Source organism: Notolepis coatsorum (genome assembly GCF_963971535.1).
Source record: "Notolepis coatsorum genome assembly, chromosome: 1".
In the NCBI taxonomy this organism is placed as follows: Eukaryota; Metazoa; Chordata; class Actinopteri; order Aulopiformes; family Paralepididae; genus Notolepis; species Notolepis coatsorum.
The window spans coordinates 76,593,760-76,620,945 of record NC_140165.1 but is presented as its reverse complement, the minus strand read 5'-3'; the positions used below and the strand labels follow the sequence as shown (position 1 = coordinate 76,620,945).

Sequence of the window (27,186 nt, the reverse complement as noted above, 5' to 3'; positions counted from 1 at the left end):
CAGACAGACAGACAGACAGACAGACAGACAGACAGACAGACAGACAGACAGACAGACAGACAGACAGACAGACAGACAGACAGACAGACAGACAGACAGACAGACAGACAGACAGACAGACAGACAGACAGACAGACAGACAGACAGACAGACAGACAGACAGACAGACAGACAGACAGACAGACAGACAGACAGACAGACAGACAGACAGACAGACAGACAGACAGACAGACAGACAGACAGACAGACAGACAGACAGACAGACAGACAGACAGACAGACAGACAGACAGACAGACAGACAGACAGACAGACAGACAGACAGACAGACAGACAGACAGACAGACAGACAGACAGACAGACAGACAGACAGACAGACAGACAGACAGACAGACAGACAGACAGACAGACAGACAGACAGACAGACAGACAGACAGACAGACAGACAGACAGACAGACAGACAGACAGACAGACAGACAGACAGACAGACAGACAGACAGACAGACAGACAGACAGACAGACAGACAGACAGACAGACAGACAGACAGACAGACAGACAGACAGACAGACAGACAGACAGACAGACAGACAGACAGACAGACAGACAGACAGACAGACAGACAGACAGACAGACAGACAGACAGACAGACAGACAGACAGACAGACAGACAGACAGACAGACAGACAGACAGACAGACAGACAGACAGACAGACAGACAGACAGACAGACAGACAGACAGACAGACAGACAGACAGACAGACAGACAGACAGACAGACAGACAGACAGACAGACAGACAGACAGACAGACAGACAGACAGACAGACAGACAGACAGACAGACAGACAGACAGACAGACAGACAGACAGACAGACAGACAGACAGACAGACAGACAGACAGACAGACAGACAGACAGACAGACAGACAGACAGACAGACAGACAGACAGACAGACAGACAGACAGACAGACAGACAGACAGACAGACAGACAGACAGACAGACAGACAGACAGACAGACAGACAGACAGACAGACAGACAGACAGACAGACAGACAGACAGACAGACAGACAGACAGACAGACAGACAGACAGACAGACAGACAGACAGACAGACAGACAGACAGACAGACAGACAGACAGACAGACAGACAGACAGACAGACAGACAGACAGACAGACAGACAGACAGACAGACAGACAGACAGACAGACAGACAGACAGACAGACAGACAGACAGACAGACAGACAGACAGACAGACAGACAGACATACAGACAGACAGACAGACAGACAGACAGACAGACAGACAGACAGACAGACAGACAGACCGTCAGACCGATAGAGATACAGACAGACAGATGGACAGGAGACATACAGACATATAGACAGGAGAGATATAGCATGTCAGTCTAAGTGTCTGAGTCGAGAACAGTGCATGGTGTCAGTTGAGATGTGTAGATGTATATATTGAGCTCCTCTCTGCACATTAACCCTTTCACTGCCACACGACAGAAGGTTAACCCTTTACTATCACACAACCGACGGCGATGCTCCATCATTACCATCACTAGCTCCGCAGCTGTCAGCTGGGAGCAGCAGTCCTCAGGCCCTGCTCGCCTGTCTCCCTGCTCGCCTGTCTCCCTGCTCGCCTGTCTCCCTGCTCGCCTGTCTCCCTGAGCTCGATGGGCACAGGACACATCATGTCCTCCTCACACACACTTCAGCCTAGCAACCCCATCGTTTTGACATTCAGTGACACAGTCCAAACACACATCTGATGTAGTAGGTATAGGCTGGAGACTCAGCACCTCAGAGCACGAGTTATGGTTTAAATCTAGATCTATAGAATGATATAATGCTGACCTAGAACACAGTGAGCACAGTGCTGATCTTTATAATAAAACACAATATAATAAAACACAATATATAGTATATTGTATAGTATAATTGTATAGTAGTGTATATATGACTCATTACCTTTAATTCATAAGCTTAGCATTGTATAGTATTTTATCTTAGTACCTTTTATCATGTCTATCTATTATCTATTCTATTTTATTCTATTATTATTATTATTATTATTGTACTTTTTTACACAATCAAGGCCACCTTGACTACATGTCTTGTGTATGTATGTGACTAATAAATCTCTTGAAATCTTGAAATCTTGAAATATATACGTGTTAAGCGCTCAATGAAGAAACCCAATCCCATTGCCAAAGGAACGTCTAGCATGCCTATAAATAATTAAACTATGGAACTACACATTACGAATGTATTATATGGCCCATAACGGCCCCCAAACAGCACGGCCAACTTCCACAGGCCTGTGCCTCGTTGCAAGTCGAGTCGGGATTTTACTTCATAATGAATTGTTTGTTCACCAGCTCTGCGTTCTCGTGACCATGCTCTTCTGATCAACTTGGCGCACGCACACAATGACGAAACAAGGGCCTATATACCAGGAAAAGACTGCTAAACGACCCAGGTGTTGGGCATTATTCCGTTGTAGTTTGCATGCGCCAAGTTGAGTTATTATACAATTAGAAGCGAGTGGTCACAAAAATGCCAGAGCTGGTGAACAATAATTCATTATGGACTAGAAACTTGACTATTTCTGGGGAAAGTAGGCGTTGTACTGTCCGTGGGGAGTTTTTAGAGAAGATTGGAATAGATTAGGTGGCCCCAGGCAGCTTGTGACTGATGTGTAAGTAAACCCCTTCCAGACTATTATACAGTCCCTGTAGCACAGTGTTGGTTCACATGGCTAGTGAGCTCCAGGTATTGACAATGAAGATGCTACAGTACATACCCTACCACATGCTACATGCCCTACCACATGCTACATACCCTACCACATGCTATATGCCCTACCACATGCTACATACCCTACCACATGCTACATGCCCTACCACATGCTACATACCCTACCACATGCTACATACCCTACCACATGCTACATACCCTACCACATGCTACATGCCCTACCACATGCTACATAGCCTACCACATGCTACATACCCTACCACATGCTACATACCCTACCACATGCTACATGCCCTACCACTACATACACTACAACATGCTACATACCCTACCACATGCTACATACCCTACCACATGCTACATACCCTACCACATGCTACATACCCTACCACTACATACACTACAACATGCTACATGCCCTACCACATGCTACATACCCTACCACATGCTACATACCCTACCACATGCTACATGCCCTACCACATGCTAGATACCCTACCACATGCTACATACCCTACCACATGCTAGATACCCTACCACATGCTACATACCCTACCACATGCTACATACCCTACCACATGCTACATACCCTACCACATGCTACATGCCCTACCACATGCTAGATACCCTACCACATGCTACATACCCTACCACATGCTACTGTAGATACCCTACCACATGCTACATACCCTACATACCCTACAACATGCTACATACTCTACCACTACATACCCTACCACATGCTACATACCTACCACTACATACCATACCACTTCATACCAACATGCTACATACCCTACCACTACATACCAACATGCTACATACCTACCACTACATACACTACCACATGCTACATACCTACCACTACATACACTACCACATGCTACATACCTACCACTACATACACTACCACATGCTACATACCCTACCACTACATACCCTACCACTTCATACCCTACCACATGCTACATACCCTACCACATGATACATACCCTACCACTACATGCCCTACCACATGCTACATACCCTACCACATGCTACATACCCTACCACATGCTGCATACCCTACCACATGCTACATACCCTACATACCCTACAACATGCTACATACTCTACCACTACATACCATACCACATGTTACATACCTACCACTACATACCCTACCACTTCATACCAACATGCTACATACCCTACCACTTCATACCAACATGCTACATACCTACCACTACATACTACCACATGCTACATACCTACCACTACATACACTACCACATGCTACATACCTACCACTACATACACTACCACATGCTACATACCCTACCACTACATACCCTACCACTTCATACCCTACCACATGCTACATACCCTACCACATGCTACATACCCTACCACTACATGCCCTACCACATGCTACATACCCTACCACATGCTACATACCCTACCACATGCTGCATACCCTACCACATGCTACATAACTACCACTACATACACTACCACATGCTACATACCCTACCACTACATACCCTACCACTACATACCCTACCACATGCTACATACCCTACCACTACATACCCTACCACATGTTACATACACTACCACATGCTACATACCCTACCACATGCTACATACCCTACCACATGCTACATACCCTACCACATGCTACATGCCCTACCACATGCTACATACCCTACCACATGCTGCATACCCTACCACATGCTGCATACCCTACCACATGCTGCATACCCTACCACATGATACATACCCTACCACATGCTGCATACCCTACCACATGCTGCATACCCTACAACATGCTACATACCCTACCACATGCTGCATACCCTACAACATGCTACATACCCTACCACATGCTGCATACCCTACAACATGCTACATACCCTACCACATGCTACATACCCTACCACATGCTACATACCCTACAACATGCTACATACCCTACCACATGATACATACCCTACCACATGCTACATACCATACCACATGCTGCATACCCTACAACATGCCACATACCCTACCACATGCTGCATACCCTACAACATGCTACATACCCTACCACATGCTACATACCCTACCACATGCTACATACCCTACCACATGCTACATACCCTACCACATGCTACATACCCTACCACATGATACATACCCTACCACATGCTACATACCATACCACATGCTGCATACCCTACAACATGCTACATACCCTACCACATGCTGCATACCCTACAACATGCTACATACCCTACCACATGATGCATACCCTACCACATGCTGCATACCCTACCACATGCTACATACCATACCACATGCTGCATACCCTACAACATGCTACATACCCTACCACATGCTGCATACCCTACAACATGCTACATACCCTACCACATGCTACATACCCTACCACATGCTACATACCCTACCACATGCTACATACCCTACCACATGCTGCATACCATACCACATGTTGCATACCCTACCACATGCTACATACCCTACCACATGCTGCATACCCTACCACATGCTGCATACCCTACCACATGCTACATACCCTACCACATGCTGCATACCCTACCACATGCTGCATACCCTACCACATGCTACATACCATACCACATGCTGCATACCCTACAACATGCTACATACCCTACCACATGCTGCATACCCTACAACATGCTACATACCCTACCACATGCTGCATACCCTACCACATGCTGCATACCCTACCACATGCTGCATACCCTACAACATGCTACATACCCTACCACATGCCATTGCTACATACCCTACCATATGGCCCCTTTTCCTTTCATTAGCCTCCTCTACTGAATCCTCCCAGGGCACAAAAAATAAATAGAAAATGAATGGAATCTTAGAACCTATTTTACCTATTGTCCTCGAGTTTGCTCTTAACTAGGAAAAACTGCTTTATGCTTCCAACACCTGGAATGCCCTCCAACTGACTCTGAAGTTGGAGGTTCTTCCTTTTTTTGCTGCATTTAAAAGTATGACCTCCAACCACTGTGTCGACTTGTAACTGTCTTAACTGATGTTATTGTTTATTCTTATTTTGTCGTGCCTATAGTATGTGTATGCATTTGCTGATAACGGTCTCTTTGTTTTGTAGGCTTGTCATCGCTGTAATTGAGGACAACCCCAGTGTCTCGCGAGTTGAAATAAAGGTTTGAAATGTAATTAAATGAGACTATCCGGTGACACCATAAGACTATAGGCCTCAAGTTAGTGTTTCAAGTTTGTTTATTGATTTATTTTTATAATAATAAATCAGGACCGCCGCTAGGGGCGTGCCAGCAGTGTGGTCGCACAGGGCCTCGCGAGAAGGGGGGCCTCGCAAAAAAAAAAAAAAATTATTTATTAATCTTTTTTTAATAAAAATAAAAATACATAGAATGTTAACAATCACTTTCCATCACAGACCTAAAATCTAGTTTTGCCTACATGCTTATATATTTCACACTAGACACGTTTGTAGAATAGTGTTCCGGGCTCTGCGGCTCTGAAGATATACTATTGGTTTCATTCAATGACCCGTTTACTTTTGTGCAACGCATTGTGGGAGGACTAACACTAGGGGGAGCTGGTTGGCGTCGGTCTGGTAGTCGGTAGAGAGATGTGAAGAAGACCGGTATTATCCACGAGGGGAGGGGGTACAGGTACGGGGTCTATTCGGCGCTATCCACAGGAGCGAGTGGATGTCTTGGCCAAGAGAATCCTATGTTTGAAAACCAAATGTGCAGCATCGGAGCAGAAAAAATAACAAGCTGTAAGCCACGTGTCGTAAGCGTATCAATACCAAGTATAGTGATTAGGTTATGCCAAGACAAAAAGGACGTTCGGCAGATGGACTGAAGATGAAAGTTGTTGCGTGTTAGAACGTTCAGTTAGGCTAGCCATGTTGGCTAGTAGCTTATAGCTAAAGGCAGGGACAGCTAACTAGCATTAGCTAACCTAGCTAGCTAGCGTTAGGTAATGCTAGCTAGCTAGCTAGACGTTATCGAGTGCTAACGTGTGCCAGATAAACTAGGAACAGACTCCCAAGTTCATCCCAACGGGGGGACAATATCATGGGACTGGTGAACTTTGTCATCTCCACGGTCGTCTCCTTCCTCTTGGACTGATTCTGCCTTAGGGTGAGTGTTTTATGCAATCTATTCTGTTCCCGCCATGGATCTCTCTCTCTCTCTCTCTCTCTCTCTCTCTCTCTCTCTCTCTCTCTCTCTCTCTCTCTCTCTCTCTCTCTCTCTCTCTCTCTCTCTCTCTCTCTCTCTCTCTCTCTCTCTCTCTCTCTCTCTCTCTCTCTCTCTCTCTCTCTCTCTCTCTTTCTCTGTCTCTCTCTCTCTCTCGCGCTCTTTCTCGCTCCTCTCTATCTTGCTCTGTCTCTTGCTCTCTCTCTCTCTCTCTCTCTCTCTTGCTCTCTCTCTCTCGCTCTCTCTGTCTCTCTCTCTCTCACTCGGTGCGTTGCATCGTGCAGTTGTGACGTGTGTACTAAGCTTATAGAGTTTGATTCAAATAAGGCAAAACTGCAAATCTGCATGTCGTGCTTGAAAAATGTAGTAGAAAAGACTCACGCACATCCAAATGTAGTCACGGGTGCTAGACTCGAATTAGATCTGTAATGTTTGTGGAAGAAAAGTCTGCACACCGTCTAGTGTTCCCAAGTTTTAATGTACCTGGCTTTAAGCTTGTTTATCAGGTTCCAGGGGTGTTTTATGCATTTTCCCTGTTACTGCCAGGTGTACGACTGTACAGGTGCATTGCCACTAAGCCTCGGGCAGCGCTATTATTTAAGAATACGTTGACCGTATGCCCAGCCTCGGGCAGCGCTATTATTTAAGAATACGTTGAATGTATGCAATTATTTTTTTTTATTATTAAGAAAAAAATTATTAAAAAAAAATGTATTATACATTTTTTTTTTTACTTTTTTTTACCTTTAGTGGGGGGGGGGGGGGGGGGGGGCGGGGGGCTCATGTTTAAATCTCGCACAGGGCCTCGCATTTCTCCCAGACGGCACTGTAATAAATAATAATAATATATTTATTATTTATTCAAATCTCTTGGAAAAACAAGTTTCCCTCCCAACTCCACCTGAATCTCCCAATAATTAGCTCCCTTTAGCTGGCCTGACTAATGCCTGTCTACTGCCTCCTCTACATTTTTCTCCTTCACAAACTAATTAAATGGCTGCACTCTCCACCTGATGACTTGCTGAATTCACCTGCACTTTTTTTATTCCTGCCGCTAAGCTTTTCACATGTCGCCATGTAGACTGACTTTGAGAAAGACTAGTCTGTCGACTAGAATGTGTCTCAAAGTTGCTGTCTCTTATTATTTTTATATTATTTTTATATTTAATTTCACTTATTATCATTATAATTTTTTTTATTTTATATTTTATTTTAATTGTAATTTAATTTTGCTTTCTTTTTGCTTTCTTTTTGCCTGTTTTCGATTTTGTTTAGTTCTTGTCTTTATTGTTTTTTGTCGTCCCTGTTCAATTTTAGTACTGTCCGTGTCTCGTCATGTCCCACAAAAGCAAAAAAAGAAACATGGTGATATGTTATACATTGATAACAAATTTTTGCTTCTGTGTACCACCTATGTTTCACCAATAAAAGATATATAAAAAGAAATTGCCGTCTCTGAGGCGGCCGGGTGGCGCAGCGGACTAAGCGTCTGCCCACCATGGCAAGAGACACTGGTATCGAAATCCGGCTGTCAGCGGTGCCTCCGGCTTGGCCGACCGTCATACTGGCTCAATTGGCGGTGTCAGCGGGAGGGAAGCCGGTGATTGGTAATCTGGTCGTTGTAAACAGCGACTCCTACAGGTCGGTCAGGGCGCCTGCACAGCGAGGGAGGGAAATGGTGGAGGTAGTGTGACCTCCCACACGTTACACCGCACCAATGAGAGTCCTCGCTGCCAAGTGAAAAGAGGCAGCTGGCTGTCTCCTATGTATCGGAGGAAGCTTCATGTGATAGACTTCAGGGCTCCCTATACCGACCAGTGGGGGGCACATGCGCGCAATGACCAGGAAGGGGAGGGGGGAATTGGCATAACGACTAAATTGGGATGGGAGGAAAATACAGAAAAATAGGAGGAGAAAAAGTGGATAAAAAGAAATTGCCGTCTCTGAACACAGTGGACACGGAGGGTCCCCATCTACCCATTATTAATAATAGTAATAATAATAATAATAATAAACTTTACTTGTATAGCACCTTTCATACAAGAATTGCAGATCAAAGTGCTTCAAAGTAGAAAAATTGGCAGATCAAGAGCAATGCATGAAGTGCAGACATAAAATAAGTATAAAATGAGCCACACTACTAAGACGTCATAGAGGAATTCCTAGCCATTTCCTAATACAGTATATGAATTAACCAATCTCTCAAGCCTTCCCATCTTTGATATTGGCACCTCATATACTGATAATGGCCACATCAACTTAGGGAATAAACCAAACTGCAAACACCACAACTTCAACTTCTCTATCCTTCCTATCATATCAATGGGTCTCATTCTCCAATGGACTTAAGACAAAAAAATTGCTCTTAGGGCCATTTAAGACATCTTCGATTTTGGGATTCCCCAACCGTCCCTAAGCTTGGATTCGGCCCTGACTAAGAGCAGGATTTAGGAGCACTGAAAAGCAGTGTTAACTTGTCAGACTGTCAGTAGTGGCCGCTGGCGCTGGTGCCTTGTGGGTCGCAGTTCACGTTAATAGGTCGAGTTGAAAATGTAATGCTCTGAGATGCTCTGGAGCAATCTCTCTCTGTCTCTCGGATCAATCAAATCAAATAATTAACACATGTATGTTGTCATTTTTTTTTTTTTTTTTTTTTTCTTTTTATTTGTCTTTTTCCCTCCGATTTTCTCCCATCCCAATGTTAGTCATATGCCAATTCCCAGTCCCTTCCTGATCGCTGCGCACTTACCCCCCACAGTCAGATCATCTGGGAGAGTGGAGGCTACCACGTGCTTCCTCCGACACACGTCCAGCCAATCACCGCTTCTTTTCACCTGGCAGCGCGGATTCTCATTGAGAGGGCGTAGCGTGTGGGAGGACCACACTATCCCCCTCACGTCCAATCCGCGCTTAGCAGGCGCCCCGACCGAACTGTAGGAGTCGCTGTTTACAACGACCCGGACCCACCCCGCCAGCTTCTCCCACCCTCTGATACAGCCAATTGTATCAGTGCAGACGGCCAGCCAAGCTGGTGACAACCCCGGAGCTGTGAGCTGGATTCGAACAGGCGAGTGACGAACGCAATCTCTGCTCGGCCACCTAACCGCCTGTATGTTGTCATTTTAAACAACTCACCATTCATTCATTATGCATCAGCAGCAGCTAAATTAATGTTATAGTTCACAACACAGCAGCGCGTTTTGAATCGCTAGCCTATTAATTATCATCTCAGCAAGCACAGTCAATACTTTTTTCCGTAGCCGCATTTCGCGGAGACAGCTGTGTATAGCGAGAGAGAGAGAGAGCGAGAGAGAGAGAGAGAGAGAGAGAGAGAGAGAGAGAGAGAGAGAGAGAGAGAGAGAGAGAGAGAGAGAGAGACTCACTGTTTAGTTGAAACGTCCAGGGCAGGAGAGCTTGATAAACGTGTATAATCCACTGTTGATGTATTCCAGACCACTGTCCACTGTCTCCAGACTGCATCCGCCATATAGCTTGTTAGCCAAGTGTTAGCTTGTTAGCACAACACAAGTACATTTCTTTGTCAATTTTTCCGCGTCGAACATACTGCAAACTACCTGGCGTTCTATCGCCATGCTCTAAGACAAACTCTAACCTTAACCAACTTTGAAAGAGTGCCTAAGCTTAACCGTCTAAAGAACTTGCAGTCACGGCACGCTATGCTGCCTGCATCTCACAACAACACAACAACACAACTATCTCTCACCAACGGACCAACCTAGGAATAAGCTAGAATTGGAACATTAGAAATTGGATTCGGCCAATCAAAGATCGTCTCTGTGAAATTCTGCTACGGAAAAAAATACTGGCGTCGGCCAATCAGAGAGCGTCTCCGCGAAATGCGGCTACAGAAATTCTTGACGCTACTGGCTAGACCGCTTCAAATCGCGCCCGGATTCCAACATAATAGTCATATTTCAACGCACAACGCGTTATGCACTGATTGGCTGTGACGGATACAGCGATCAAACTGTGACGCGCACTCAGAGCGCTATCGCGTCTAGCCCGGGCCGAGAAATACGAAAAAAATAAATAAAAAAAACGTCACTTCCTGCTCAGGAAAACGAGTGTTTTTTTATTTTAGATAATAACGTTATATTGTGCATTGGAAATACAAACATACTTAAAATGAGTAAATATTATTCATTTTAAACATGTTTATATTATTTATAGGGCTATAAAACAAAAAACTAAAAAGTTTTATTTTCTTCTTCTCTGATTTAACAGCAGGTGGGGCGGCGCCTGTGCGCCCCTAGTGGCAGAGCCGCCACTGCAGACTGTTGTGCTCCGTGTTCTTAAGGGCTTTATTTGGGAGGAATCATAGTGATTCCTTCATGTCAACTCTACAGGCCTCCTTGGAATTAATTAATCGTAATTTAAATAAATATGACAATATTTGTACGATAAAGAATTACGCATTTGATGTCGGAAAAATAAATAATATGGATTCCTCTGATCACAGGGCAGCTGGATTAACCATATCTGAACCAGCTTTTTTGGACAAATGTATAATTACTTAATTACTCAGATATTCAAACACAATTATGCAATTATTATGAAATGATTGAAAATAATAATTATTTAATGAATGAAAGAAAGAATGCAGGTTATAGCTATATAAAACGACAAATGTCTGTCCCATTGTACCAATCAATGGGATATATTGCATGTTGGCTATAACCTGCATTATTTCAAATGTATAATTAATCAATAAAACAGATATTTAACAAATAATAAATACAAATGCCACAGAAGGCATTCAATAATAATTATTTTCAATCATTTCACAAGTATGCAATTATTGTGAAATTATTGAGTAATTAAGTAATTATACATTTGTCCAAAAAAAATTGTTCAGATATGGTTAATCCAGCTGCCCTGTGATCAGATGAATCCATATTATTTATATTTCCGACATCAAATGTGTAATATTTTATCGTACAAATATTGTCATATTTATTTAAATTATGATTCATGAATTCCAAGGAGGCCTGTAGAGTTGACATGAAGGAATCACTATGATTCCTCCCAAATAAAGACGAATCCAAGCTTAGGGACGGTTGGGGAATCCCAAAATCTAAGATGTCTTAAATGGCCCTAAGAGCACATGTTTTGTCTTAAGTCCGTTGGAGAATGAGACCCAATGTCTTTCCTAAGTTGTTCAAGCTGTTCACTGCCATTCAACTCCCTATTATACCACCTACCTGTCACGATCCTAGGCCCGGTCCTGGCTGGACTGGGCAGGATGGTAACATTGGGCAGTGCCCTCCACCTAACACTGGGCAGTGCCCTCCACCCAACAGTGGCTCTCTACCTAACATTGGTCTCCTACCCTCTGGTGGCCATCCGCAGACGGTGCGGTCCAGTACACTGGACATCCTGACTACTATTTTAACATTAATTAATAGTGTGATCAATGTGGTGTCCTGGTGTGTGCTGTCATTGACTTTCCCTTCCCTTGTGTGATTTGGTGTACTGTTTGGGTTGTTATGAGTTGCTTTTGTGTTTGTCATTGACTGGTGTCTAGGTTGTTGTGTTTCGGTCTTGGCCAGGTGTTTCTAATTGTTAATTAGTTGGGGTATTTAGGTGTCTGTCTGTCCTCCCTTCCTTGTGGCGACATTCCTCCTGTCTCCTTCCCCGTTTCCTGTCCACGCCGTATTGTGCTGTCATCCTATAGTAAGTGTTAGTGTTTGTTGTTTTGTTGAGTAGGTTGTTAAGTAGTTTCTGTATGTTCTTTGTATTGCACTGGATTCTACAGTAAACTCCCTCTCCAAGCTTCAATCCTCGTCTTTGCCTCCTCCATACCGTTCCCTTTCTGCAAAACTGTATTCTACCTACCTCCACCGTAACAGAATGTCGCCACCAGTAACGAATGCAGCAGGAAGGGCAAGCGATACCATTTGGGTCGTCCTGAGCCTGATGGCCGGTGAGTCTGACATGAAGCATTACTCACTGGCCAAGTGGGGGTTCCTGCTCCGGAAGATCGACCAGGTCGCATGGAGAATCCGACACTGGAGCCAGCGATGTGGGAGATGGCTGAACATGTTGCTGGCCTCATGGAGAAGCATAAGTCAGAGGCTAGGGTAGCTAGCCTGCCGACTGTTCTCAGGCTTACGGCCAGCCTAGAGCCCCCCACAGCCGTTGATGCTGTTCTGACGTCCCCAGTTAGCACAGCTCCGCCTGTTAGCTCCGCCACTATAGATGGCCAGACGTCCCCAGTTGGTACAGCTCCGCCTGTTAGCTCCGCCACTATAGATGGCCAGATGTCCCCAGTTGGTACAGCTCCACCTGTTAGCTCCGCTCATACAGCTAACCAGACGTTCCCAGCTAACATAGCTCCGCCCGTTAGCTTCGTGCCAATAGCTAACCGGCCATCCCCAGCTAACACAGAACCGCCCGTTAGCTTCGTGCCAATAGCTAACCGGCCGTCCCCAGTTAGCACAGCTCCGCCTGTTAGCTCCGCCACCATAGATGGCCAGACGTCTCCAGTTGGTACAGCTCCACCCGTTAGCTCTGCTCATACAGCTAACCAGACGTCCACAGCTAACATAGCTCCGCCCGTTAGCTTCGTGCCAATAGCTAACCGGCCATCCCCAGCTAACATAGCTCCGCCCGTTAGCTCCGTCCCAATAGCTAACCGGCCGTCCCAAGCTAACACAGTCTCCACTGCTAGAATAGGCTCCAGGTTCAGGGTGAGCCTAGTAGCTGAGACGGACCAGATGTCCCAAGCTAGTCAGGTCTCTGCAGCTAGCAGGCCTAGGAGGGCTATCAGGACAGGAGCTACTAGGCTCTCTCCGACTGTTAGCTTAGCCTCAGCAGCTAGCCAGGCATTCCCAGCTAGCACAGTTCCCACAGTGAGTCCAGGGCCCACAGTTAGCCTAGCCCCCGAGGCTAGTATGGCTAGCAAGGCCTCCACAGCTGGTCCCGCTTCCACGCCCAGTCCAGCCTCTGCTCTTGGTCCTCGCTCCTCATCCCCGGATCCTACACCACGCCTCGCCGCCGAGACCGGTCCGGTCTCCACGTCCTGCCCGGCCTCTACACCTGGTCCGGCTGCCGTGCCAGCTCCCGGCTCCTCGACGGATCGTGGCTCCCCGTCTGGTCCAGCTCTGCGCCGTGATTGGCGTCCTGGTCCTCGCCGTGGTCTTCGCCGTGGTCTTTGCTGTGGTCTGCGTGGGATCCTGCTCCGGGGGTCGTCGCCGCCGCACCTCCGTTCCGGCTCTCCTGAACCGGTCCCTGGTCCGGTGGCTGGAGGGTCTCTCGTCCGGGATCCTGCTCCGGGGTCCAGCTCCCCTTCACGGGGCTCCTACACCTGTTCCCAGGTCCAGTCTCCCTCCCCGGGCTCCTACACCTGTCTCCACCTCCCCTCGTCGGGCCTCTGTTCCCAGGTCCAGCCCCCCTCCCCGGGTCTCGGTGCCCATCCCCACCCCCCCCTTGTCGGACCTCTGTTCTCAGGTCCAGCCCCCCTCCCCGGGTCTCGGCGCCTGTCCCCACCCCCCCTCGCCGGGTCTCTGTTCCCTTCCCCGCTCCTCCTCTCCGGGCCTCTGTTCCCGTCCTCACCCCCCCTCTCCGGGCATCCTTGCCCGTTTTCAGCCCCCCTGGCTGCTATGCCCCCCCTGGGGTTTTTGCTCTGCCTCCCGGCCCCTGGTCTTCGGGTCCTCTCCCTGGGTCCTCTCCGGGGTTCCAGCTTCCTCCCTCACCTGGTTATGGACGTTGTTTTCGGGGGTCTGGAAGTCCCCCGTTGAGGGGGGGGTACTGTCACGATCCTAGGCCCGGTCCTGGCTGGACTGGGCAGGATGGTAACATTGGGCAGTGCCCTCCACCTAACACTGGGCAGTGCCCTCCACCCAACAGTGGCTCTCTACCTAACATTGGTCTCCTACCCTCTGGTGGCCATCCGCAGACGGTGCGGTCCAGTACACTGGACATCCTTTAACATTAATTAATAGTGTGATCAATGTGGTGTCCTGGTGTGTGCTGTCATTGACTTTCCCTTCCCTTGTGTGATTTGGTGTACTGTTTGGGTTGTTATGAGTTGCTTTTGTGTTTGTCATTGACTGGTGTCTAGGTTGTTGTGTTTCGGTGTTGGCCAGGTGTTTCTAATTGTTAATTAGTTGGGGTATTTAAGTGTCTGTCTGTCCTCCCTTCCTTGTGGCGACATTCCTCCTGTCTCCTTCCCCGTTTCCTGTCCACACCATATTGTGCTGTCATCCTATAGTAAGTGTTAGTGTTTGTTGTTTTGTTGAGTAGGTTGTTAAGTAGTTTCTGTATGTTCTTTGTATTGCACTGGATTCTACAGTAAACTCCCTCTCCAAGCTTCAATCCTCGTCTCTGCCTCCTCCATACCTTTCCCTTTCTGCAAAACTGTATTCTACCTACCTCCACCGTAACACCTACCCACACTTTTCACTTGCCGGTTCTCGTCTATTTTTTTACCAACGGATTTCCAGTTCCGCGTTCGCGTTCTGCGATCTGATTGGCCACTGACGTTTCTGGTCATGTGACATGTGCACCCAATCGCGGCCATTTCCGCCTCTAACAGCCTGCAAACTACCTAACGCCTAGTTTATCACCGGTTAAGCTTAGGCGACTCTTTCGAAGTTGGTTATGGTTAGAGTTTGGAATCAGGGCTGGTGTTCTATCGCCATGCTCTAAGACAAACTCTAACCTTAACAAACTTCGAAAGAGTGCCTAAGCTTAACTGGTGATAGAAACAGGCGTCACACGATTGGTGCGACCAGAAATGTCAGTGGCCAATCAGATCGCAGAACGCGAATGCGGAACTTGAAATCTGTTGGTAAAAGTAATCAGGCCGCCGGTTCATTATAGATGTCATTTTTTCCCTCATCAATGTAAAACGTTCTCTCCATTACATACAGGCAGACAGACGGACAGACATACAGACAGGCTGTCGAGAACAGTGCATGGTGTCAGTTGAGATGTGTAGATGTATATATTGAGCTCCTCTCTGCACATTAACAGCAGCTGTCAGCTGGGAGCAGCAGACCTGCTTGCATGTCTCCCTGCTCGCCTGTCTTCCTGCTCGCCTGTCTCCCTGAGCTCGATGGGCACAGGACAGGACACATCATGTCCTCCATCGTTTTCACATTCAGTGACACAGTCCAAACACACATCTGATGTAGTAGGTATAGGCTGGAGACTCAGCACCTCAGAGCACGACTGTTGATCTATGGTTACAACGTATGATCTAGAAGGCTATAATGAAGACCTAGAATGCTATAATGAAGACCTAGAATGTCACAATGCTGATCTAGAATGGCATACTAAAGATATAGAATGTCAAAAGGAAGATCTAGAATGATATAATGAAGATCTAGAATGCCGATACAGAATGAAAGGATATTGATCTAGTATTGTAGAACGCTCTGAATGCCGATCTACAATGCTAGAGTGCTGAACTACTGTAGAACTAGCTTTGTCCGCAGCTCAAATGCACTCTGCAAGGCTTGGTAACTGTGGTTAGAATGGGTAAGGTTATAGTGCAGTGGCTATACCTTGTCGTTGTCTATGGTGGGGGTGTCTACAGCAGGGAACAAGTCCTGGAGGATACCGTTGAACAGATGTATGTCACTGGTGGTCAGCATGGCCATGTTCATATCCTTCATTGACATCAGCAGGATCTGAGGACAGAGGGGAAATGGTCACATAGTTAGAATAGAATAGAATAGAAAATAAATCCTTTATTTATCCAGAGGGAAATTCGGCGCTACCGGTCGGTCACAGTAAACAATGAACATTTAGGTATAGTCAATAAGACTGAAATTGAAAAAGTTAAAATAAAATAATAAAAATAAGAATAAAGAATAAAATACGGTCCGGGATACACATTCTAAAATCTTAAATATAAAATATCCTGCCAAAAATGTACAGAAATATACAGTAAAATGTACAGTAATAAGCGTAAAAAAAATAGTCAAGTGTAAAGTGACCAGGAAGATTATGAGAAGTGTAAAAATTGTAAAGTGTCCAGGAAGATTTCGCCAGGCTATACTGTCACCCTGTGCTCATTGATGCAGTGAGGGACAGTGATGCGTTATAGAGTCTGATGGCCGTCGGAATGAAGGACTTCCTGTGCCGTTCAGTGTTGCTCAGTTACCGCTTAAAGGGGACCACCACCGACATTAACAATTCCAATATGTTATTACCATGGTTTAGGACAATATGTTATTACCATAGTTTAGGACAATATGTTATTATGGTTTAGGACAATATGTTATTACCATGGTTTAGGACAATATGTTATTACCATGGTTTAGGACAATATGTTATTACCATGGCTTAGGACAATTATATCAATCTTTGTAAACATGAGCTACTCTCTCCTCTGGAGAGTCTGGAAAATTGATCTCATAAGAGATGAAATTGTTGGCTACTCAACAATCAGAGTCCCTCCCAACCTCTGATGGGCTTTCCCCCTGACTTTGAATCCAGCCATACGCTATGCTGCCTTGAAAAAGTCTCACTTAGTGCCCTCTCTAAATTGGTTGGCGCGGCTAAACACTCAACCTGTCTGTTTGACCCTCTTCCAGCAACTCTCATCAAAAAACTCTTCCCAACTCTAGGCCCTGCCCTACTAAATATCTTCAACACCTCCTTGTCTACTGGCGTGGTGCCCCTGGCCTTTAAATCAGCCGTCATTAAACCACTACTTAAAAAACTGAACCTCGACCCTCTAATCTTGAAAAATTACAGACCCATCTCCAATCTTCCGTTCCTATCCAAAATATTAGAACAGATTGTCGCAACGCAACTCACTGACCATCTATCAAACAATAATCTTAATGAATCTTTTCAATCTGGCTTTAGAGCCTTACACTCCACCGAAACGGCGGTTACCAAAGTCACAAATGACTTACTGCTCTCTCTCGACTCAAACCTAACTTCTGTGCTCTTATTGCTTGATCTCAGTGCAGCTTTTGACAATATCGGTCATTCGATTCTTCTAGGTCGGCTTGAGAATCATGTTGGCATTCGGGGTCACGCACTTGCTTGGTTTAAATCTTATTTAACTGATAGAACACACTGCGTGGTCTATAATGATTTAACATCTGAGACCCTCCCAGTGCAATGCGGTGTCCCACAAGGCTCTGTTCTGGGCCCTTTGCTATTTTCGATTTACATGCTACCCCTCGGCAATATCATACGCAAATTTGGCATAAACTTTCATGTTTACACTGATGACACCCAATTATATATACCTATTAAGCCAAATGACTCCTCCCAATTACAAAATCTTGAGGCTTGCCTGCTTGCCGTCAAAAAGTGGATGTCGCAAAACGTTCTACTCCTTAACACTTTGAGTGCCACGAGGTGGCGCCAGAGGTAGCGCTTCAATGCCACCATTGGCGCCAATGTTACGCTTAATATCGCCTAATCTATGTTTTAAATGATGGCTATGTGTCTAATCTGCCCGTCGCTTATCAAAGAATCCTTTTCCAGTCAGTGCTGTCAAGGCAGATTGTTTTTTTATCGCTTCATTTCCGTTTGAGAGCATTTTGAAAAGCACCTGTTTTGAGGTTAAAAACAGTTCATTCTAGACCATTCTATGATAATCGTCTTTTACTGGAATATTCCAGAACGTTGATATTTGTCTGCCTATTTATGAATCGTTTTCAAATAAACACTAGATGATCAATATTATACGTGCACGCAAGCACATTCGAGCCGCGCACGGATAATCGCCGTGTTCATTTCCTCTTGGACTTTTACAGTGAAACCGAAAGAGCCCATTTCACAAAACAGCCTATATCTTCATCAAAATTAGTCTGATTTTCCTAACACTGCTGTGAGGATTTGCCTGTTTCCCTGGACCTTTTTTCCCTGTCCTCTCCTCACCAGCCCCCACCTTTGGACATTCCCTGTCTACTCTCCTTCACCAGCCCCCACCCTTGCGAGAATTTTCCCTGTCTACTCTCCTTCACCAGCCCCCACCCTTGGACGTTCTTGTTCCTCTACCTTCACACACCTGTTGGGAGTTTGCAATCAGGTCTGGAGAGTACTTAGGTTGCAGACTCCCCTCCAGTCCTGGTCGGGTCGTTCTGTGTTCATGGAGTTCTGTACGTTACCATCCTGTACGTTACCATCACCTGCCGCGTCTCCGGCGTGAGACGACATGCCAGCCATCACCACCTGTCGCCGTTTGCCTGGAGTGGGACACCGTCTTCGCTCTCTAATTCTCTACGGGAGGTTTTCCAGTGTTCCCACTCCAGACGTCAAGCCGGCTCGCCATCGCCCCCTATTTCCACGGGAGGATGGCGTCTCTTCGTGATCCTCGTTCCTGGGGTGAGGCTCGCCGTCGCTCCCTATTATTCCACGGGAGGATGGCGGGTGCTCATCCCGTTCCCCTCGGACCCCGGCTCGTCATCGCTCCCTATTTCCACGGGAGGATGGCGTGTTCTCGCCCCGGTCCCCTGGGACCCCCTGTGTTCTGCGCTGCCCGTCTGCAGCATCCGAGGAGGAGGAGGATTCCGTTAAGAGCAGCAGAGCCCTACTCTGTGTAGGGACGAAGAGGATCTCCGTGCCAGGCCTCCGCCGTCGGGCCCCTGTCCCGGTGCCAGGCCTCCGCCGTCGGGCCCCTGTCCCCGTGCCAGGCCTCCGCCGTCGGGCCCCTGTCCCCGTACCAGGCCTCCGCCGTCGGGCCCCTGTCCCCGTGTCAGGCCTCCGCCGTCGGGCCCCTGTCCCCGTGCCAGGCCTCCGCTGTCGGAACCCTGTCCTCATCCCTGTAAGCAGCTCTGGCCCTCGCCCTGTCCAAGGCCTTAACCCTGTTCTCTGTCCCTGTCTCCAGCCCGCCTCTCTGGGCCTCTGTCCCTGTCCCCCTCTCCAGTGCCCCTGGTCCTGGCCCTGACACTTAGCCCTGGTCCTTAGCCCTGGCCCTTAGCCTTAGTCCCTTAGCCTGTTCGCCTCTTAAAGGCACAGTGCCGCATTTTCCATATTTCCTTGACTCTAGTGTTTTTGTGTTTTCCCTTAAAGGGACTGTGCCGCTTTTTGTTCTATAATAAATATTTGCCCTGTTTTGGCTTACTCTCATACCTGTCTTGTGTTGTGCGATTGGGGTCGGTTACAAACCATATCAGATAACATAGATTCATTACCTGACATCAGATGTTATCCAACTGGTATATTCCAATTCCTGATCACCATTCGAAAAAATCGATAAGTGTATGGATCCAACATGTGTACAGTGCAGTACATGATTCCGCGGGTCTCAGAGGCTCCAGAATGAACTGTGATAACCCCGGCTGCATCAGTGGACTGGAAAATGTGGAGTACAGGATTCTTTTCCCCATCAATTTTCATTGAGTCCATTCCAAAATCCCTTATGTCATCTGGGAGACGATAGGGGGCGCTTTTTTCCACATCTGATCGCCGGCGGCACTCGGGTATACTAGGGTAGGCTCGCGTGATGCAATATGATTTCAGATCGCAAAAAAAAAGAAAACAGAGAAATCTCGTGAGTGGCTTTCAAAGTAACTATCGGAAACCCGAGATATCTCGTGAGTGGCAGTGAAAGTGTTAACCTGTTCCTCCCGACGAGACCGGTACCGACCCCCAAAATCTGGTCATAAATCAATATTTTTCAGAGTGTTGCATACATTTTGCGATTTTAATATCAAACGTTTTCAAGTATTAACATCACTAACATGTCACAAAAGCATGTAGAATGTATATTATCATCAATACGTTAGTTTAGCAATAGGTTAAAAGTGCCTTTAGATAGATTTAACTTTTCGATTTTATGAAGTCTAGTCGCGAGGGCGACCATTTTGGAAATTTTGAACTGTGGGAATAGTAGTCTTTTTGCAGCCATTTTGTAGAGGGGGTGCATAGCTGTCTATCGGCGTTGACATTTTTCCAAACTACACTTCCTGAAAGATTATATGGGGTTCAAGGTTCAGAGCTCTGTATGAATTATTTCAATAACTGTTATTATTCGGGATAATAAGCCACAAAGGGTAACGTTTTTGACACATTTTAAAACGGAGTTAGTTTCTCTTCCCTATTGTTAACATGTAGGAACAATTAGATCTGAAATTAGTTTCAAAACGGTTGCACTGTGGGGAAAATTTAAAAGTACAGTAGATTACAGTAGATTTCATTATCTGTTCTTATGCATGCCTGGTGATACTAAATCCAAATTGAACTCGGGCATTTGAAAGATAATATATGTATATATATATATAAATGTGCAAATTGGCTATAATAAGGTAATTTATAAGCATCATATTCTATATTCTATAATAATATTTCAAATTGCATCGGTCCGGATGGGAGAATTCAGTACTGTATCTACAGAACCTTCGGTTTAATCATCTTCCCTTTATTAATTTTCTTCGATTTCTTTTTACACATGATCTCAAGAGGGTACTGAACGAGATCAGTGGCAGTCTTTTAAGTTTGGTCATTATTAGCATGGTGTTATTCACTGTCAAAGATGCAAAGAAAAATCATAATTCATATTCATCACAATTTAAGCAAGCCTAGTAATAGACACAGTGAATACATTCCCTGAGGTCCATAGATGTCCCTAGATACCAATAATATGCAAATGGACCTTGTAGAAGTGGAGCAATATTCCATTTACCTAGGTATATATTTTAGGCAAAAATATTCCACGGGTGGAACAGGTTAATGCAGATAAAAGTGAGATGTTAATTGTTGGCCCCCCAAACCACAGAGGCCTGTTTGAGGACATCTCCCTCAACTTTGATACTTGTCACGTATCCCAGAGCTCCACCATAAAAAACCTCTGAGTAATTTTTTATCCCTCCCTCTCATTTAATGCACATATAAAAAATGTCACCAAAATTGCCTTCTTCCATCTTCGTAATATCGCAAAGATTCGCCCCATTTAAACTCTGGCTGATGCTGAAACCCTAATTCATGCTTTTGTCTCATCACGTCTAGACTACTGTAATGCACTTTTTTCAGGCCTACCTAATTCAAGCATCAAAAATCTCCAACTCGTGCAAAATGCGGCTGCACGGATACTAACTAAAACTAGAAAATTTGATCACATCACACCAGTTTTGTCCGCCCTACACTGGCTTCCTATTCAAGCCCGATCTGACTTTAAAGTGCTACTCCTCACCTACAAAATTTTAAATGGGCTTGCACCGCTCTATCTATCCGATCGCATCTCTCGATACTCGCCCGCTCGTGCTCTGAGCTCACAAAATGCGGGGCTTCTATCGATTCCTAGGGTTAAAAAGAAATCCGCCGGCCACAGAGCCTTTGTCTACCTCGCTCCCTACCTGACAAACCAGGGTAAGGTTGATATGTGTCAAGGGTGTCTAGTGGTTTAGGGGTACGTAGCACACTGTCCTTCCAGCCTACAATGCAGGCCTTTGTTTTCTATCCACTATCAGCTTTACTCATAATAACATGACCTCCTCTGATGATCACATACCTGGCGCTTCCATCACTCCCACACTAATTGTTGTGAAGGGCCAGATTAAACCGAATATATATATTTATTTATATATATATATTTAATTGTATTTGTATATTCTCTAATATTCCCTGATATCCCTTGTATATTCCTTGTACAATATGCATTGAATATCCATTCTAGCCTACTGAACATCCCATAATAGTCTCCATTCTACTATTGGTCGAGACCTTGGTGCCAGGCTGCCATACCCCTCAGACCCAGTTCAAACGTACCGCTCCACATGTACGAACAAGTCCTAGTTCCGCGTAGGAATTTGGCTACCGCACCACTAATGGGACTATTTGTTCATAGTGCGTATATATACTGCGCTACTAAAGTAGGACTTTCTTTTCAGTCCAGTTTCTTACCCTCCAATAGAGTCACAGACGTAAAGCCTCCCCGCGACGCCACGTGTGGGAGTAAGGCCAAGTTCGCCTACCATCGGTATTGAGACATCGTGTATATTAATATTTGAATAGTCATATTTGGCACTATATCGTCGAGTTGGACGTAGTCTATTAAGCTAATAATAGTCTGTTAATATATAGTGCTTCGTGCGGTGAGAATACTACCGTAGTCAGTACCCCATCGTTTCGGGCAGAGAACTGGCTGCTTACCCAGGGTGGTTGACCCTATGTGAAGCTGCACCCGAGGAGCCCCAGAGCCGACGAGCGAGTGGACCTGTATACCGGATTATTCTACCGACGACAGCCCGCCTTCCCAGGCACGGATTATGCTTTGGATACTTTGATTATTCCATGGATAAAGACCCCCGACACTGCCGTGTGTTGGAACCCCCCCCCCTGGAGAGGACGCAAGGTGAGGAGACGCTCTGCAAGACGAGGTCGCTTCACGTCTCTCCCCCGTGGACCGGAGAGAGCCGGCCCACAAAGAGTCCACCTGCTTTCATCTGTGGTCCAAGGATCGCCGGCGCATTGAACGGCACTACAGTGGGTTCACCTGGGATACCCTTGGCCGGACGAGGCAGCCGGATTCTACCCCCCCCCCCCTCCTACTCCTGTCGGCTTACAAGCGACCGGATTAACCCCCTCTAGTGTATCCAGCCTATAATCATTAAAGTATCATTGCTGTTATTCCTTAACTATTCCAGGTCGTATATTTACCACCTGCGCCTTCAGAGATTGGACATTTTCTATTGATATACCGACGAATACTCTTTGCCATAAAAGTGCATACTATTTCAATTCATAAATGTAATTAAGTGATTAAGTGCTTATTCTACACACCATCGCTGTGTAGAAATAAAGACCTGTTTCTAATTCGTACATTTGTGTTGGATCCGTTTCATCTACATGAGAGTGTTCATGATAATATATTTATGCCGTGTACTGGGTGGCCGAATATTAAGTACAAAGGTAGTGGTAGTAAGTATCATATCTAGTAATACAGTCAGGGAATTGTACCCCTCAGTTACAATTGGTCCTTCGAGCCGGAGGGTAATTAGTGTAATATTAATATAGTGTTATTAATATTGAAATGGCCTATGATGAACACTCCACGAAACGATCCTCCTAACCAACGCCCGCAGCGCGAACGACGGCTCCCTCAGTACTTAGAGGCTTACGCTGTCAGTCAACAACCTAGTCTTCTACTAACAGTAAACGCGGTAAAACTAGAAAGTAAAAGTATGTCTAACCCCAACGCCCAGACTACCCCGACCATAGAGGCCCCTACGGGCTCTAATGTAACTGACCAAGTTCACGGTGGGGACCAGTGGGAACCAGACATGACTTCACACCCCGCCAGTACTGAAGAAGTAGTCCCCGATGAGTCCCGGGAGGAATACAACGCTACCGAGAGAGAACTCGGCACGGAAGAAGACGGGGAGAGCACCGTGGAGATAGAGCTCCAAGGCTCCGCAAGGAGTACCCCGAGGGAAGGCTCCCCTATACAACCGCCTTCTCCCAGCGAGGCAGAGAGGACCCTACAGCAGGCCTTCCTCATCAGCCTGAACGCCGCTGCTGAACGCGACCGACTGCAGATCCAGCAGCGAAGCGAACACGAGCAGATACGTCTAGAAATAAGACGCATTCAGATGGAAGAGAATGTGGCCCGAGAACGAGCCGGTGCTCAACGGGACGCAGCGCGCGACAGACAGCAGTCGCAACTAATAGAACAGCTGATCAGACGGACAACACCCTCTCCCTCCGCCAGAGGCTCCAGGAACTCGTCTAGACACACCTCCAGGGCGGCATCCCCTAGCCGAGTAAACAACCCTGAACTTGACCAACAGACGAGGTCTATACCCCCCACAGACCACCTCCCCCCACCGGTCCAAGCGAGACCTAGCAACCGGGAAGGAGCAGCATATCCTGTGGAGAGGCTAAACCAGAGACTACAAGCACTGGATGACCTAACTGAAGACGAAGAGGAAGAGGAGGAGAACCACGCCCGAAGACAGCACAGTACTCTACCGGACCAGGAGGTCCGGTACAGCCCAGGCTATACTCCCGCGGAGCTGCGCTACAGACCCCCGACTCTATACACGGGTGAGCACGACGCACGACCCGCACCGAGGAACAGCACCTGGACAAGCGGGCCATGGTACACTGCCGGTACCAGCCCATACCAAGGAGCGGGAGGAGACTCGCCTAGGAGGCCTCTCCCCCAACGCTCGCCGATGTATCCACAGTCAGCGTCATACATTGGCACGCCTATGGTACCCGACTTCACCCAAGAGAACCGGGCCCAGTATACAGAACTCCGCATGTGTCTGGAGACCATGTTGGTGGATGTATTGGATGAACGCCACAAATACGCCATCCTACTGAAGCACTTAAAGGTACCCCGCGCACATAATATAGCGCTCGCCTACGCGACTTCCACCACCCCATACACAGCAGCGCTGGTAGCATTGGACCAGAGGTATGGGCGCATATGGGATTACGTGATCCAGGAGATCCGACACATCGACCGCTTACCCCCAGCAATAGACAATCGAGCACTGGACGACCTGTCCATCAGAGTGCAGTCCCTGGTAGGGATGTTGGGAGCGCAAAGAGAGAAGGGGAGGCATGAACTTTACGCCAACTCAAATGTAGAAAGGATCCTGGAGAAGCTGCCGCCCGCTCGTCAGGAGCGCTTTAGGCGGCAGAGGGACCACAGAGACCCGAATGGCCCCGAACCGAACCTCCTCGATCTAGCAGACTTCCTGGCGAGAGAAGTCAGCAGCCTACGGCTAGATACATTCGGACGGAGCACCCCTGGCTCCAGAGAAGGAACCAGACGACTAAATGATGGAAGAAGATCGGTGACTGTGATGCACCAATCGGAGTCAGTACCGAGCAGCAGGAGCCACAGTACCCCCTCCAGAACGGAGAAGTGGAAGATAGTGTGCCCCTACTGTGAGAAAGAACACTGGCTAGCGCAATGTGACTCCTTCCCCAAGCTGAACGCGGAGGAAGCAGGTCAATGGATAAAGTCCAACAAGCGCTGTTTTCGCTGTGCGCGCTCACACATGGCAGCCGAATGCCGCTTAAAGAAAAGGTGCACCAAGTGCGATGGAGCCCATCTGGACATACTTCACGACAGTAACAGACGGCGCCCTTCACCTGCACCATCCAGCCGCAAAGCGAGCGTCATGTACATCGATCCCGCCAGCAGCAGTGGAGCCCGAGTACTCCTAAAAGTAGTGCGTGTGACACTAAGCTACCAGAATAAAGTCCTGGACACTTACGCCGTCCTCGATGACGGGTCAGAGAAGACACTGCTGCTCGCCTCCGCTGCGGCCCAGCTAGGGCTGCGGGGAAGCGAAACCCAAATGACAATTCGGACAATAAGACGAGATTTGAAGACGATAAAGGGCGAGAATGTCTCATTCTCTATCGCAGCAAGCGGCCAGCCTGAGCGACGGTACCAGATTGCAGACGCTTTCACCAGCCAAGAAATAGGACTGTCGCAGTACACATACCCCGTCGCCAAGCTGATGGAGAAATATGCACATCTGCGCAAGTTACCGATCCCGCTCATAGACAATGCTATGCCGACCCTGTTGATAGGCTCCGACCATGCAGACCTCATTGTCCCGATAGACCGGGTTCATACCGGACCCCGAGGCTGCCCTGCAGCAGTCGAGACCCGTTTGGGATGGACTCTCCAAGGCCCGCTCGCCAAATCTCTCAACCAAAGTACAGCCACTAGATGTCTCCACTCCCGAGTCACAGAGGGAGAAACCGCACTCCTGCAACACGTAGAGCGGCTATGGACCCTGGAACAAATGCCCTTTAAGAACGGAAAGAAAGACATTCGCTCTAAAGATGACATTTACGCCATTCACCTCCTCGAGACAGGGACCAAGAGAGTCCCGGTCAACGGCGTGTTGAGATACGCCACGCCACTCCTGCGGCGAGAAGGAATGCCTACTTTCCACGCCAAGACAGACGCCACAGAACGGTACCTGCTGAACACGGAGCGGCGCTTAGCCAAGAACCCCGCCCAAGAGAGTGTATACCGCGCTGAGATTGAGAAGCTCATCACAGCGGGACACGTCACAAAGATGGACATTAAAGAGGCTGACCAGACCACTGAATCGTGGTACGTGCCCCACCACAAGGTCCATCACAACGGTAAAGACCGCATAGTATTTAACTGCAGCTACCAGATCGGATCCCAAAATCTGAATAAAGAGTTACTGCCCGGTCCCACACTCGGCCCCTCCCTACTCGGCGTTCTACTCCGCTTCCGCCAGGAAAAGGTGGCCATCAGCGGGGACATTAAAGG

General features: G+C 47.1%; 1 protein-coding gene across 1 annotated transcript in view; it reads right to left on the bottom strand.

The window, feature by feature from the left end:
- dnah2 (dynein, axonemal, heavy chain 2) overlaps positions 1-27,186 on the bottom strand; it is a gene marked incomplete at both ends in the record, with an annotated part of 509,699 nt that overhangs the window by 449,725 nt on the left and 32,788 nt on the right. Inside the window, 1 exon segment of the mRNA XM_084326360.1 lies at positions 16,511-16,636. Coding sequence (XP_084182486.1) covers positions 16,511-16,636 — 126 coding nt within the window.